The sequence below is a fragment of the Meleagris gallopavo genome, chromosome 1, assembly GCF_000146605.3.
Source record: "Meleagris gallopavo isolate NT-WF06-2002-E0010 breed Aviagen turkey brand Nicholas breeding stock chromosome 1, Turkey_5.1, whole genome shotgun sequence".
NCBI classification, from domain to species: domain Eukaryota; kingdom Metazoa; phylum Chordata; class Aves; order Galliformes; family Phasianidae; genus Meleagris; species Meleagris gallopavo.
This window is the reverse complement of record NC_015011.2, coordinates 180564448-180578500: the sequence shown is the minus strand read 5'-3', so window position 1 is coordinate 180578500 and position 14053 is coordinate 180564448. Positions and strand designations below refer to the sequence as shown.

Here is a 14053-nt window from a genome sequence, read left to right as displayed (position 1 = left end):
CATAGAATCATAGAATCATAGAATGGCCTGGGTTGGAAGGGACCTCAAGGATCATCAAGCTCCAGCCCCCCCAGTCACATGCAGGGCTGCCGACCTCCATATCTAATAGTAGACCAGGCTGCCCAAGGCCCCATCCAACCTGGCCTTGAACACTCTTCAGACTGTCTAGTGCTACTTACATGCTGGTACGTGCAGCAAAAACTAGGCAGGGATAGACCAGCCTCACAGCCTGGAAAGAAAGTTCCCCCAAAGCAAATAAGAGGCCCTTGAGACTGGGAAGAGTTCTGATGCATCACACTGAGGCTGAGGTGCCCTTGGAGGCAGGACATCTCTATTGCCTGGCAGAAGGATCCCTCTGCTCAGCATGCTACTGGCTGTTGTGCCCATCTTGAGGTACCCCAACCTGCCTTCACACTGATTGGGACCATGCCCAGCTTGGGATAATGCAGATCAGCCAGTGGGGTTCTTAGAAGCACTGTATTACCTTGCTTTACCTGTAGAACATGGCTCAAAACATGGGGAAAATATTTCCTTCTGTTGCCCAGATAACTGCAAGCCTGGGATCAGATAAACACCAAACAGCTCAAGTTTAGCTTCAGCTCTCAATTTCCCAGTAGCCTTTTTTACACCCAGGGGAATGAAATGTTGAGCTTGTCTTTTGGAGCTGCTGTGCTCTGGCTGGGCCATGCACGTGTGTTTCCATTCCCATCATCTTTCTGCACATGACTAATTCTTTCTGCCAGAGCTGAGTGACCAGGCCACTGCCTGGAAACCAAACAAGCTACTGGCTGCATTTCCTGCCATTCCCCAGTCTGTCCAGCCTGCCTCTGTCTCCCCAAGCTGATAACATCACATGAAAAGGCACTGACGTATTTCTTTGCTATGCTGCTTCAAGAAGCCATCCCCGAGTGCAGAAATGAGTCGTAGAGCCAGGGCTATTTTTAGCACTTTTACAGGCTCCTTCCCTGACATCCGTAATACAGGCTCCCATACAGGCTGTGTGTCATGTAGCCTCTCTTGCAGAGCAGCTGAGAATTGGTGGCACTTGGGGACTCCTGCTTGGAAGTCACTGTAGCAATGCGACAGCTTTGTATCACAGTGCCCTTTAGGGCACCTTGGCTTTTATAAGTTGCATGAGTGAATTACTGGCAGTATATCTGATCGTATCCAGCTTCTGTGGTGGGGAAAGGCAGGTTTTCTTGATCTTGAGATACTCCGTAGTCTCTCCACCCCACTGCTGTGAAAACATTAACTTTCCCAGTTAGCACAGTCATTCTTTTACCCATTAATCCAGCAGTAGCTGCTGTAGGCTCACAGGCAGGTAACAGCAGATCATAAACTCGAGGAGTGGTTTCATTCCTTGTATTATCTTTTTTTTTTTTTTTTTTTTTGTCCAGCTCTACGTTTGGCCAAGCATGGGCACGGAGTTACACTCACACCCCACAAAGCATGTTCCCAGCCTCGCTGACACCCCGCCGCCTCCTGCTTCTCCTCTCCCTTCCCCCCTGTCCCTCGGCCAGGCCGGTTGCTGCGGACAGCAGCTCGCTCTTCTGGGCCCCGAACCTGACTTTGCGGCATCCCCTCCGGCAGCCCCAGAAAGAGTTCTGGCTGCGTCAGCCAAAATTCCTCCCGGGGACTGTGCTGCAATGCAGACACCACACCCCGCTGCTACATACGGCACGGCCGAGGGCTTCCCTCCTCCTCCTCCTCCCAGTTACCCGCGATGATTTCGGCTTGCCCGGCGTTCCAGCGGGCGTGAGCGCGGCACCGCCCGTGGCCGCCGCCGGCAGCAGCGCCCGCTGCCCGCAGGGAGCGCCGCCCGCCTGGCTTCGCCTCTCTCCGCTCCGCCAGACCTGCGCCGTACCCAGCCCGGATGGACGGCCCGGGGGAGCGGACCGTGAAGATGTCACTGCTGTGTTTGCTCTGCTTGTCGCTTTTCCCGAGTTTTTCCCTGGGCAGAGTCGTCGGCAAGGACGAAGCCGGCTTTGCCGAGTGTAACGTGTTCTTCCCCGGCAGAGTCCCACCGGAAGGATTCACCGAGCCTTTCCACGTGAAGATCTGTCAGCAGTACAACGGAGAGCCGCGCTTTGCAACCCTCTACAGCACCAAGGACAAAATCCCTCTTTATTCCGCTTTCAAGTACACGGGGGCAGCCCGAAGCGGGGCGGACGAGAGCTGGCTGCTGGAGCCGCAGGTAGGTCCGCTTCCCCGGCGGTGGGGCTGCTCCCAGCCACGGAGCCCCACAGATGCTCGTGAACCCCCGGCAGATGCCGAGCTTAGATTTTTCTGTGCTTGAAAGTGAATGGATAAGAGCTCGTCGGGAGAGCTGGGCGCGAGGGCGGCGTGGGGGAGAGGAGAGCCCTCCCTGCCCCAGCTGCCCTTTGCCTTTGCGTGCCGGGGCAGAGCCTGAAGTTTCCGTCCCCTCGCTGTGCGGGGACGGACCTGGCGCGGGGAGGTCGGCTGCTCTGACATTTGCAGCACCTGAGGCCGCCGTGCCGCCTCCCGAGCTTCGGTTCTGTCTCACCCACCTGCTCGGGCAGGCCTGGAGGCTTTCCAGCAGCGGCTTCCCTTCTTTCCCAGCTCTCCTGCTTCGACCGCCTCACACTCACCCTGCTCCCCAAGCTTTGTGCTTCCTGCCTCAGAAATCTGCTCAGCCCCCGAAGCCACCGGCTGGCTCTGCCTCGAGTTGCTGTGGTCTCCCACCTTGTGTAGCCCATGGGATGCAGTGGCTGTGTTCCTGGGTGACGCCAGATGGTGACAGCATCAAATTGCTGAGAGCTTTGAGGACTTTTTTTTCTATGGAGTTGCTGCCATTAGTGCTAAACAGGAAAAGCCATACAATTGTTTGGGTTGGAAGGGACGCTAAAGGCCATCCAGTCCAACTCCCCTGCAATGAACAGGGACACCTACAGCTGGATCAGGTGCTCAGAAAAAATAATAATCCCCTGGATTCTTTTGCTTCCTTCTCTACTCCTTTGGCTGCTGTTTTCTGAGCCATTTGTTTGCCTGCTTCCTTCTTTTTCAACTACAAAGCCTCCCAACTGACATCATGATGCATATTCGAAGGGATGCTCCGTGTACAGCCATGTTTGACTGCTTTACTGCAGTGATCTCCAGGCAAAAGAAGCATCGCAAATTTTAGCTTGGAGAAGAGGAGGTTGCAGGGAGACCTCCTTGTGGCCTTCCAGTACTTGAAGGGAGTTTACAAGCAGGAAGGGGACCAACCTTCTACATGATCTGATAGTGCCAAGACAAGGGGGAATGGCCTTAAGCTAAAAGGGGAAATTAAAGTTAGATGTTAAAAAGAATTGTTAACTCAGAGGGTGGTGAGGCACTGGCACTGCTGCCCACAGAGGTTGTGGGTGCCCCATACCTGAAGGTGCTCAAGGCCAGGTTGGATGGGCCCTGGGCAGCCTGAGCTGGTGGGGGGCAACCAGCCCATGGCAGAAAGTTGGAATGAGGTGAGCTTTGAGTATCCTCCTATCTTATGATTGTATGAAAGTGAAAGGCTTCTTAAACAAGATGTGCTCTTGTACCACGGTGAAGGAGTCAGCTAAGGAAAGGTCCCAGTATGTCCACCTTGGAGGAAGCCGTGCCACAGCAGGTGGCATTATGGAGGGAAGGAGGACAGAGATTGTCTCCCTCCTGCTTACCATATCCCCCATCCAAGATTTTGATGAGCAGGATGTAGTGGATGTAGTGCCTATTGCTCACTCAATGCTGAAGCCTTTATAGGGCTGCAGAGGCAGGTGGGATGAAGGCTAGAGCAAGACTATTGGTAGTGGAACAGGGCACTCATGCTCTTTCTGGCTTAGAAGGATCATGCCTTCAGTGGGCAGCAAGGCTGCAGTCCAGATTGATGCAAGAGGAGCAAGTGGAGAAGAGATTTCTCATCTATCACTCACGTTCCTTGTGTTGGGGCTTCATCAAATGATGAAGAAAAGTCTTCACAACACCTGCTCTGCAGTAAGGCCCTAAGGATTACATTGGCTGACACTGAGATAGCCAGGTACCTACAGGCTGAACTGCACAGTGGTGTGTGCTTTTTTATGTGTGAATGCACACTCACATGGAGATAGAGGAAGCAGGAGGAAATTGCTATAAAAATTCTCTCTGCACTTTGATGGCTGACTCAAGGTTGTCACATGCTTTTTTTTTTGGTAATAGATCAGGATATAAGTTGTGAAGGCTCTGTCTCACGCCCTGTATGCCTACCTCCTCAGGAATGTGTGTACCAGATACAAATGCCAAATGTAATACTGAGGCAGTCATCAGATGAGAAGTAAGAGGAATGTCAGGACAACCCACAGCTGATTGGCAGCTGGAAACAGTGAATTAATTTAGCAAGCAGGACTGTTAAAAAATGAGAGGGCAGGAGGATTATCAGGATACTGATGGGATGCCTTGAGACTTGGGTCTCCAAACCTGCTCTGTTGCTGACTTCTTTTAGGACAGGAGGTAATAGCTGTGCCAGAGGAGGTTCAGGTTGGATATCAGGAAAAATTTCTTATCAGGAAAGAGTGGTGAGGCAGTGGCACAGGCTACCCGGGGAGGTGGTGCAGTCAGCATCCCTGGACGTGTTCAGAAGCTGTGGAGATGTGACACTGAGGGACGTGGTCAGTGGGCACAGTGGGGGTGGGCTGACAGTTGGGTTAGGTGAGCTCAGAGATCCTTTCCAACTTAATGATTCTGTGATTCTTAGGTTTAAGAGTAAGCCACTTCAGTCTGAAAGCTATAGTTTGGTCTGAATCTTGGCTTGGGAGAAATGAAGAACACTGGAGGTGCTTCTTCTCTTCTAGTCCAGGATAGGCTGGGTAAATGTTCTGGTGTTTTCATCTGGTTGGTGACTTCCATCAGCCAGGGAACCAAGGCAGGATTTGTATCACAGCTACGTCTGACCTGCTGTTCTTGTCAGCCTTGGTCATTAGGAGAAACGTGCTTCTGGAGCCACTTGTGACCTTCCTGTAACACAGACCATGAGAGAACATGAGGTTCACTCCTTTCTGTAGAATGACAACCCTCACTTTATGAAGCATGTGTTGTATTGGTAGTGCTTGGGCTCTAATCCAAACAGGTGTTTGGATGCATAATTTATTTTTAAATCCTCGCAGGATCAAGTTGTTTAGCTGTCTGTTTGGGCCTTGCCCCAAGCTATTGCAGGGTATTTTGGCAGGTGGATTCACACTTGGCCCATGGATGCAGATGTGCTCTTGCTGCAACACAAACCAAAGGCTGTGGGAATCAGAAGGCAGCTTGTGTGCAGGTTAGATACAGTGCTAGAGACAGCTTGCCTTTGGAGCTGGATTACAGGAGGCATGAAAAGCTCAGTAATACATGAGTTATTACAGACCATAATATGAGTTATTATAAACACTCACTGATGTCAGAGTCTTACGCATGCACGGCACATAGCCACATTTTTCATGTTCTTTCTTAATTGCATCCAAACAATCCCAATGGTATGTGCAAAACCCTGGAGCTGAACAGCAAAGCAAGCACATATTTGCTTGATAGGCACCTCCAGGTATGCATGCATCAGCTCATAACCAGAGAAATTCAAGTCTATGCCCATGCAGCTGGGGAATCTCTGCAAGGAAACAACTGCACAGTCTCAGGTCTTTATGCCTTTGAAGTACAGCACCTCAGTCTCCCCTCACCATTTTTCTTATTCTGTCAAGAAGGCTGTAGGTGCCTGAGCAAAAGAAAAACAAAACAAAACAAACAAACAAACAAACTTAAAAGGCTGAGATTTGTGCACCAGCACGTAAGAATTCTTCCAGTCCCGGAGCAAAAAGCCTTCAAGACGAAGCAAGATCCCTCCTAGCAGGCAGCCGGGGGTAGTGCAGCTCTCGGAAATGGTTCATGTTGGCACTGTGTCCAGCCCTGCTGCAGAGACAGCCCTGGTGCCAGGCTGCAGGGCTTGGCTGCTGCAAGAAGCAACCAGTCCTTGATTTGTGCAGTGAGGGTGATGGATACCTGCATACACCGAGCACAGAGCATAGAGGAGGGGATGCAGGGAGCTGCAGCTCTGAGAGGGCTCCAGCTCCGTGTAAGGTTTCAAGGACATAGATGGTGGCTATGTGTCCAAGCACACTCCAGGAGATCCCAGGCACCAGGGAGGGTGACTGGGGGGGTGATTCAAGGCAGAATATGAACTGTCTGCTCTGTACATCTCCAAAACGTGTTATACAGTGCAGTAAACAGCGTAGAGGCCAGGAGCAAAGAGAGCCGATGTAATGGGGTCAGTGCAGTGCTGGGATGAGAAACAGATTTCAGGAGACAGGGACTGCCAGAGGCTGCCTGTCACCACGGTGTTCCTACCAACATGCTTGCCCTCTAATCTGAGGAAGAAAAGAGCAATCTGGCGCATCCCCCTGGAGAGGCTGCAGTGTTAAGAGGAGTGTCTATGGAGCAGGGAGAGCTGCAATCACCTGAGAAAGCCCTGAACACACCATGGTGCCCCAGTGCTCCAGCTCCTGCTGTGTATGAACTCCTTGCATAGCTCTGTGCAGGGTGCTGGGAGGGGTTGTTACTGCCTCTGGCTCCACGTGGTGGCAAGGGCAGACACCCTCATAGCACAGATTCCACTGAGGACCTTCAGGACCTGTGGTGACAAAGTCTCCTCACCCACAGAACGCTGGGAGGTCATTAAAGATCAGGTTCAGACTGCTAATGACAAGCCTTTAGCTCAGAAAAATGACCGTGTTAAAGGCAGTGAAATTCAGATCATCTGCCATGGTGTCCAACTTACTCAATTAGTGGAGACAGGTAAATGCCTTCCTTAGGCATCCTACACATCATGCCTTTCATTCTTCATTGCCATTCTTCATTGCTTAGATTTGAATAAAGATGAGACAGCAGATGTTTAAAAGGATTGGAAGTGCCTTCACCATAGAAGGTGAGAACACAGACTTAAATCAGTCCTTCTATTAAAAATTCCTTCTAGGTTTTCCCTTAGGAATACCAAAAATCCCTTCCAGAAAATAAACACCAGTTTGAGGCTTAATGGAGGATGGCTGGTGAGCAGCTGGAAGCTGTGCTGTGCTGCAGGCCAGACTGGAGAGTTGCAGTCAGGACTGGCAGTCCGAACTGACACATTTAGCAGGACAGCAAAGGCAGTGCACACCCCTCTGAAACCATTGCCACAAGGACAGTAAGGAAGGAGTGCAGGATGGGATCCATGGCACAGCATATAGTAGCAGTCTTCATGGAAAATATACTTCAAAACCTATTTACACATTGCTTTGGTGAATTGCACGCACTAACTCTTCTCTCTGCTGTTTCAGATAGATGATCCAGAGAATGACCAGCATGAGATGGTGATTGAAGCTGATGTTGTTGGCTCTTTGGCCAACCTTGGTGCAAATCAAGCTCTGACCTCAGACTATGTGGGCTCTGGTTATGAACGAGGGCTGCTGAACCCTAGCTTGCTCAACAGGGAAGACTTCCAAATGGCCACCTATACATTGACAAATGCTGTCCCTCTGCGCCCCTCTCTGAGCAAAATCTGGCACAGTGACATCAGGAGGGTGGTGGAGCAAGCTCTGATCCCTCATTGTTCCAAGAAGGACCAGCTGTATCTCCTTGCAGGAGCAATTCCTTCCACTGTCCGAGTTAAAGGCAAGGTGTCTGTGCCAGAGACCCTCTGGCTGGCAGCGTGCTGTGATGCTCCAGAGGGATGGTCTCTAGGACTGGTGAAAAAAGTCAATGATGAAAGCAGTTTGGCAGACCTCACAGTGGGAGAGCTGGAGAAGCAGCTCCTAGCAGGGCTTGACTTGTTCAAGGGCAACTGTGGAGAAGACAATGAAAGCAGTGAGAAAATGGAAGCAATACTGCAAGCTGTCAGTCAGATCCGAGAGCAGGTAGGAGCAAATGACAAGGAGGAAGCCAAAGACAGTGGCTTGGTGAGGAAAGTGGTTGGCATAATTGCTACCCCTTTCATCAAACTTCTAGAACTCTTCATCTACCTGCTTGTGGAGCTGGTGAAATTTATGTTTTATTTTCTGTGGCTTGTTATCAAGCGAGTTGGCAGTACTCTTCTGGATGGAGTCTACAGCCTGTGGAATGGAACGGTGTCCTACCTTAAAGCCATCAGCATGGTGCTCATCAGCATCCCCTATGATGTGGGGAGGGTCATCACCAACATCTTCTTGGGCTTTCTGGGAATTATTCAAGATGTGGCAGTCATCACCTATAGAATTCTACGCATCCCCATGGGCTTTGTCCTTCACCTCGCTTCTTTCCCTTACTACTCCATCTGTGCCATTCCCTCTGTTGTCAAAGACATGGCCACTGGGATCGGTGGCACCTTCTCGCTGGCCATTGATGCCACAGCCTCCATCCTGCATGGCTTTTATTACGTGGTTAGTCACATAGCCAAGCGGTTTGTCCCTAAGGGCTCCTCTGGTGACTGATAGGGGTGGAAATCAAGGCTGCAAAGACAAAAAGTGAAAGAGGAGTGGGAGAATGCTTTAAGATATGTGGCCAAATGCTGTTGATTTTGTTCTGGTATTTATTGTAAGTGACATTAATAATACGGGAAGTAACAGGGAGGGCCAAGGTAACTTCGCGAGGGGACATCACCATTGCAACTCAAGCTCTATCCGTTTCAAAGTGTTCGGTTTTTATCAGTGCAGGTCACAAACTTCCTGTGATTTGCAGACATCAAGCTGCTTCCTTTGGGAGATGCTCTCTAAATGTGGTACAAGGTTGTTTCTTTCCTACTGAGACAACACTGAGACCTGTGCACTGGCAGTGACCTCTGCAGAAGCACATCCCACTTGGGGCGGAGGTGGTGGTCTGGGGAAAGACTTCAGTTTCTGAAAGAGAAAAGGTGGGCAGAGTGCAAGGGTTAGGGGCAAGATGGGGAGCAGGAAGGGAATGGGTCCAAGTTGTGCTGCTGGTTGCATTGCTGACTGCACTGGAGTCCTGCCAGCAGAGCCTGGGAAGGAATTTGGCTGGGTGTGTTCCATAGCTCCCCGGACCAGCTGCCAACTCCTTCCCTTCACCATACCAAGCTCACTTTCCCCAAACTATTCCCTGGTGACCAGTCAAGATCTCAACCCCAAATTCCTTGCCCTGGCTGGTGGGCTCCAAAACCCAGTAGAGCCATGTGGGTGATGCTTTTGGCCTTGAATCAGCCTGTGTGTCAGTGAGCAGCCTGCCCTGCCTCTGCTCAGAGCTGGTGGTTCATCCAACACACAGGTGATCCTTTGTGCCAGAGATCTCTGCTGGATTGTGCCCAGGCTGGGGATTGGTACTGTCCTGGTTATCCTTCCTAGGCCTATTGTGAAAGTGCAGCTCAGGTGGCAGGGGGGTTGAAATTAGATGATCTTTGAGGTCCTTTTCAACCCAGGCCATTCTGTGATTCTATGATTCTAAAATGATCCTCTTGTGTTTTCCTGTAGGACTGGTCTGGGTTGGTGGCAGCACTGATGTACTTACAAGGGGGGCAGGAGGAACACATGACAGGGGAAGAGCAAGGGAGCACTGTGAATAATTTTGCTTCTTTCACAAATTTTATGTCTTAATAGACCTTGTCTGGAAAACAGGTGGAGGTGAGGGAGGCTTGGGGCACAGTATGCATTCTGCTATGTAAATCTCTGTCCGGTGACTCATTTATGAGCAGTGTTCATGTCAGAAGGAAACCTGTCCCCTCTTCTGCACTCCCTATCCTCACTGCTCCTGTTTCCTCAGCCCTTATTCCCATGGATGTGACTTTGTGGGAACAAGAGAAGAGGGAAGATCTAATCACGCAAAATCAGCAACATTTTGACCAATCCCTCCTTTGTGCTGAAGCTGTCAGTGCAGCGGTGGGCACCAGCGTGGGTGCCCCAGGGTACCTTCAGGGGGCACATGTGGTGGCACCGATGTCCAAATGCAGCTCCAGCTGCCCCCGTATGCCTCTCTTGTGCCTTAAGCATGGCCTTATCTCTAACCTGCTCTCATATCCCAGTGCACTGTGGAGTTGGTGTCACCACATCTCCATCACTACTGTCACCCAGAGAGGTTAAGGCCAGCCCATGGGCACGTCTCCATGCTGCAGCCCTGGTTGCAGAGCAGCCAGTTCCTTCCATCCAGGAGACGGCAGCACTGTAGGATTTGGGCAGATGTGGAGCCATACTATTAAAGTTGTCTGAACACGCTCGGATTCCAACATGAAGAACCCTGACCAGCACAGGTCATTTTTCTTCTCTGCTGCATGTTTGAGCAGGCAGTGGGAAATCTGCCTGAAACACCCAGTAATTGTTACAGAACAAGCAACATCCTGCTGCAGAGTATTGTTTCAGATTATTCTTATCTGGGCATGATTTATGGCTTGAGAGCTTTACCCTGTCCTTGGAAATGTATGGCTTTAACAAAATAAAAGTTACTTTTGCAAAGAGGGACGGCTATCACATTTCTGTCTCAACTGCAAATAAGATAACACAGCCCAGAGAGCTCTGGCTAATCAAGAAAGTAACAGCAGCATAGTTGTTCTTTTTTTATGGCTTGACATCTGATATTAATGGCTCTTTTGTGCTTTTAAAACACCTTTTCATTATCAAAGTACATTAAAAAGAGTTAATTCATTAAGCTATAGAAAATGTAAGTTAGAGCTGGGGGTTGCAGGCAACGTGTTTAGCTCTGAGTGTGCCTAAAGAGTTCCCTGCCAAGACGGGCTGGTCTGTGGTGGGAAGGGACTGAAGCAGGAGGGGAAGGGAAGTTTCCATGTGAGGGAATAGGGGCTCAGGACCTCCTGCTCTGCTGGGAATGGGATCCCTCTACCCAGGGTGGGCGGTCTTAGGACAGGGGAAAAGACTGGGACCAGTGCTGCCTGTGGGCAGGTTGTTCTGTGCTGATACCTCTCCTTGAGCACATCTCCCAGAGAGGTCTTGTGTGCTTGAGAACCGCCCTGAGCCACAGATGGACAAAGGGGAAAGGGCTGGTCTTCCTTATCTTAATCATGATAACCACAGGCTCAGAGTCATTCACAGGACAGGGAAGCAAGGTAAATTGAACTTGCCTCAACCAGATCACCCAGCCCATCACTGCAGGAGTTTCAGTGCACTTCAAGATGACCTTTACCTCTGTTATCTTCACTCTGGGTTGAGTCCAGAGAAACAAGCCATGCATCTAGAACAACAGCAACTCCAGCAGCGCAGCCCATGGAGCCCAGCCCTGTGTCAGGTCCTCTGATCCCACCTCTGCTGCCTAGCTCCATCCTCTGCTAGGTACATCTCAAGGTAGGCAGCTGCTGCAGTCTGGAGGGGAATTGAGCCCTATTTGTCCACAAGTTCTCTCTTCCACTTAGGTAGTGCCAACAAAAGAAAAAGGCACTGGAAAATAATTACAAGTGTAACTTGTTTGGCCAGAAAGGATTGCCTGGGAGCACAAAGTGCAAGGCGTGTCTGCGGTGTGCATCTTAGCGAGATTGCAATACCACACACTCAGCATGGAGCAATTCCTCTTTGCTGTGCAGTTCTGGGCTTGCTTCGATTTGTGAATGTGCCTAACACGGGGTAACATCTGCCATTGATTTCAGCAGAACTGGTGTTTTCAGCCAAGCAGAAAGGCCTGCAGACTTCCCAGCAGTGTTAGTATTACAGCTGGTTGGAACACCTCCAAGGAAATTTATTGTCAGAAAGGGTTGATTTATCAAACGGGACTTTTTCTTTCTTTCATTTGTTGCTGTTGTTGTTGTTTTCATAGTAATTTGCCATTTTTAGCGGAAAAGTCTTTGTAGGCCTGGGCTGAAAGGACCAGAAACATCCAAGAAGAGCCCATGCTCTGGATTCGAGGTGTGGATGTGGACATTCAGCACATTCCTGCCTCAAGCCAAGCCTGGCACATGAATGTGGCTGTCTCCATCTCAGAGAGGCACACGCTTTGCCTGATACCTCATTTTCTTTTATCTTCAGGACCCCGTTTCCTTTTCAAATGTGTTGAGACTGTGAAAATAAATCATTTTCTTGACAGGCAGAAGCCTTGTTCCCCCCTGTTCTGGTGAATAAAGCCCAGCCCAGCACTTCCAGGGAGCCAGGTGGGCAGGAAGATGCCAGTGGGCATGGAGGGAGCAGTGGGAGCTCTCCTCTGGTGGAGAAAGGATGGCAGCTGGATGGGATGCTTCAATACAAGTGGCCAGAGCTCAAAAATGAGAATAAATGGCAAAGAAATGGTATCTGCTTGGTTCTGATGCCAACAAACCATAGAGCTGAATGCAATAGGCATGGAGGGATGATCTATGAGAGGTTGGAGAAGCCAATGCTATCTGGATTTGTGTCACCTAAGTGTGGGCATTTAAAATCCTTTAACCTGCATGCCTCTATTTGGTCTATCAGTGATCCATGGTGATGAGTTATCCAGGCTTCACCCTGGATGCCTCAGCTATGTTCCCAAAGCTGGGGTCAGTGAAGCCTAGTTTGGGGCTGACGGCTGATGGGACTTGTCCCATCCATTCAGAACCTCGAGGTGCCCACTGGCTCAGGTCCCCCAGGTGAGACGGTTCTACATTCCCTTGGAGAGTTCTTGGGTTGCTCTTCCTTTCCATGTGGGTAGGATGGATGCAGTGACCAGCACCTCTGAGCGCTGCTGGAAACCCTCAGGGCTCACAGCTCCATCTGGGTGGAGGTCTGCATTTGTGTGTGGTCCTGATGCAACGGAAAGGATGAAGCATCGAGTGCACTTCAAAACCACTTCAAATGCACTTCAAAACAGGCAAGTTGGCCTGACTTGTACTGAGTGTTCCCATTCTGCCAAGAACCTGACCTAGAGTGCTTTGAATGAACATCTGTGGGGTGGCCAAGCACATCCTCCACCTGTAAGGAGCTGCAGGGTGGGGACCTCTGGTGTAAGCAGACACCTTTGCACTGCTGTAGATAATAGCCTACATTTGAAAAAAGACCCACTTGTCTCTGTGGAATTAAGGTCAGGTGTTTCATACTGGGCTGCCTTTGAAAGATTCTGTGAGACCACGGACTGCGCTGGCTGCAGAAGAGCTCTGAATGGCAACATTTTTTTTTCCTGATATCAGAGAGATGTAGACCATCTTAAAAGCTCATTTTTTTCACCAGGGTGACAATTCAGATGAGTGGCATCACCAAGGGCTGGGAAACAAGGACTCTAGCAATGGAGGAGAATTCATCCTCACATCCTTTCATTCCATGGATCATCCTCCAAACCCAATGAAAAGTGGGATTTTGTGGAGTGGGATGTGCCTGAGAACCTGGTACCTGATCTGATCTTTTCAATCTCACTGTGCTGTACTGCAGGTGTGCGCAGGAGTTCATTTTTCTGTAAGATGAACAGTGCAACCCAACCGTAGCCAAAATGACAGTTTTCTTGTATTTCTCGTGCCCTGTTTTTGGACACTGTTTTTCACAAGAAATGTTAATATTCTACTTATTGGGCTCAGGCAGGAAGAGAAAGAGGACTTCCCTTCTGGAGAAGCAGTTTTGTGTGGGTCAGGAATGTTCAGGTTTTGCTTGAAAGTCCTGATGAAAACCAGAGCATAAAAAGCAAATGTGGGTGGTTAAGTTAAGCAGCAAATACAAATCCAGTGATTTTATTTTCTATGTTGAAAAACATAAGTTTTTTTTTGCCTCGGGGTCAGCCTAGATGAATCTCTCTACCACACACGTGGGCCTGCCCACCTCACTCCAGCCCTCATCCTTTCCTAGATCCTGCTAGGCATCACACAGGAGCTGCCTACAGGGGATGGTGAAATCATTTCACATCTGCCCAGTATGGCACATAAGCATTCAGCAAGCAGAAGTGCAGAGACCAGCACTGGAGAAGAACAACCCCAGGCACCAGGACATGTGGGGGACACCCAGATGGCAAGCAGCTCTGATAAAATGGGCCTGGTGGCCCTAATGGGCACCAAGTTGAGCAGAAGTCAGCAATGTGCCCTTTCTGCTGAGAAAGTTAATAGCATTCCTGGCTGCACCAGGCAATGTGTCACCTGCAGGTCAAGATTTCTGGCCATGATCATGTCTGGGCAGCTTTTGAACATTATCAAAGAGGAGACTCCACAGCCTTTGGGCAGCCTGTGCCAGTGCTCCATTACCCACAC

The 14053-nt window shown here is 50.0% G+C and overlaps 1 protein-coding gene across 1 annotated transcript; it reads left to right on the top strand.

Annotated features, from left to right (window-relative positions):
• The first annotated feature begins 1457 nt into the window (after positions 1-1457).
• Positions 1458-10385, top strand: ENDOD1 (endonuclease domain containing 1). The gene is made up of 2 exons (XM_010706095.3): positions 1458-2194; positions 7287-10385. Exons 1-2 carry the CDS (start codon positions 1874-1876, stop codon positions 8412-8414), a joined length of 1449 nt encoding a protein of 482 aa, XP_010704397.1. The 5' UTR covers positions 1458-1873; the 3' UTR covers positions 8415-10385.
• Positions 10386-14053: the final 3668 nt, after the last annotated feature.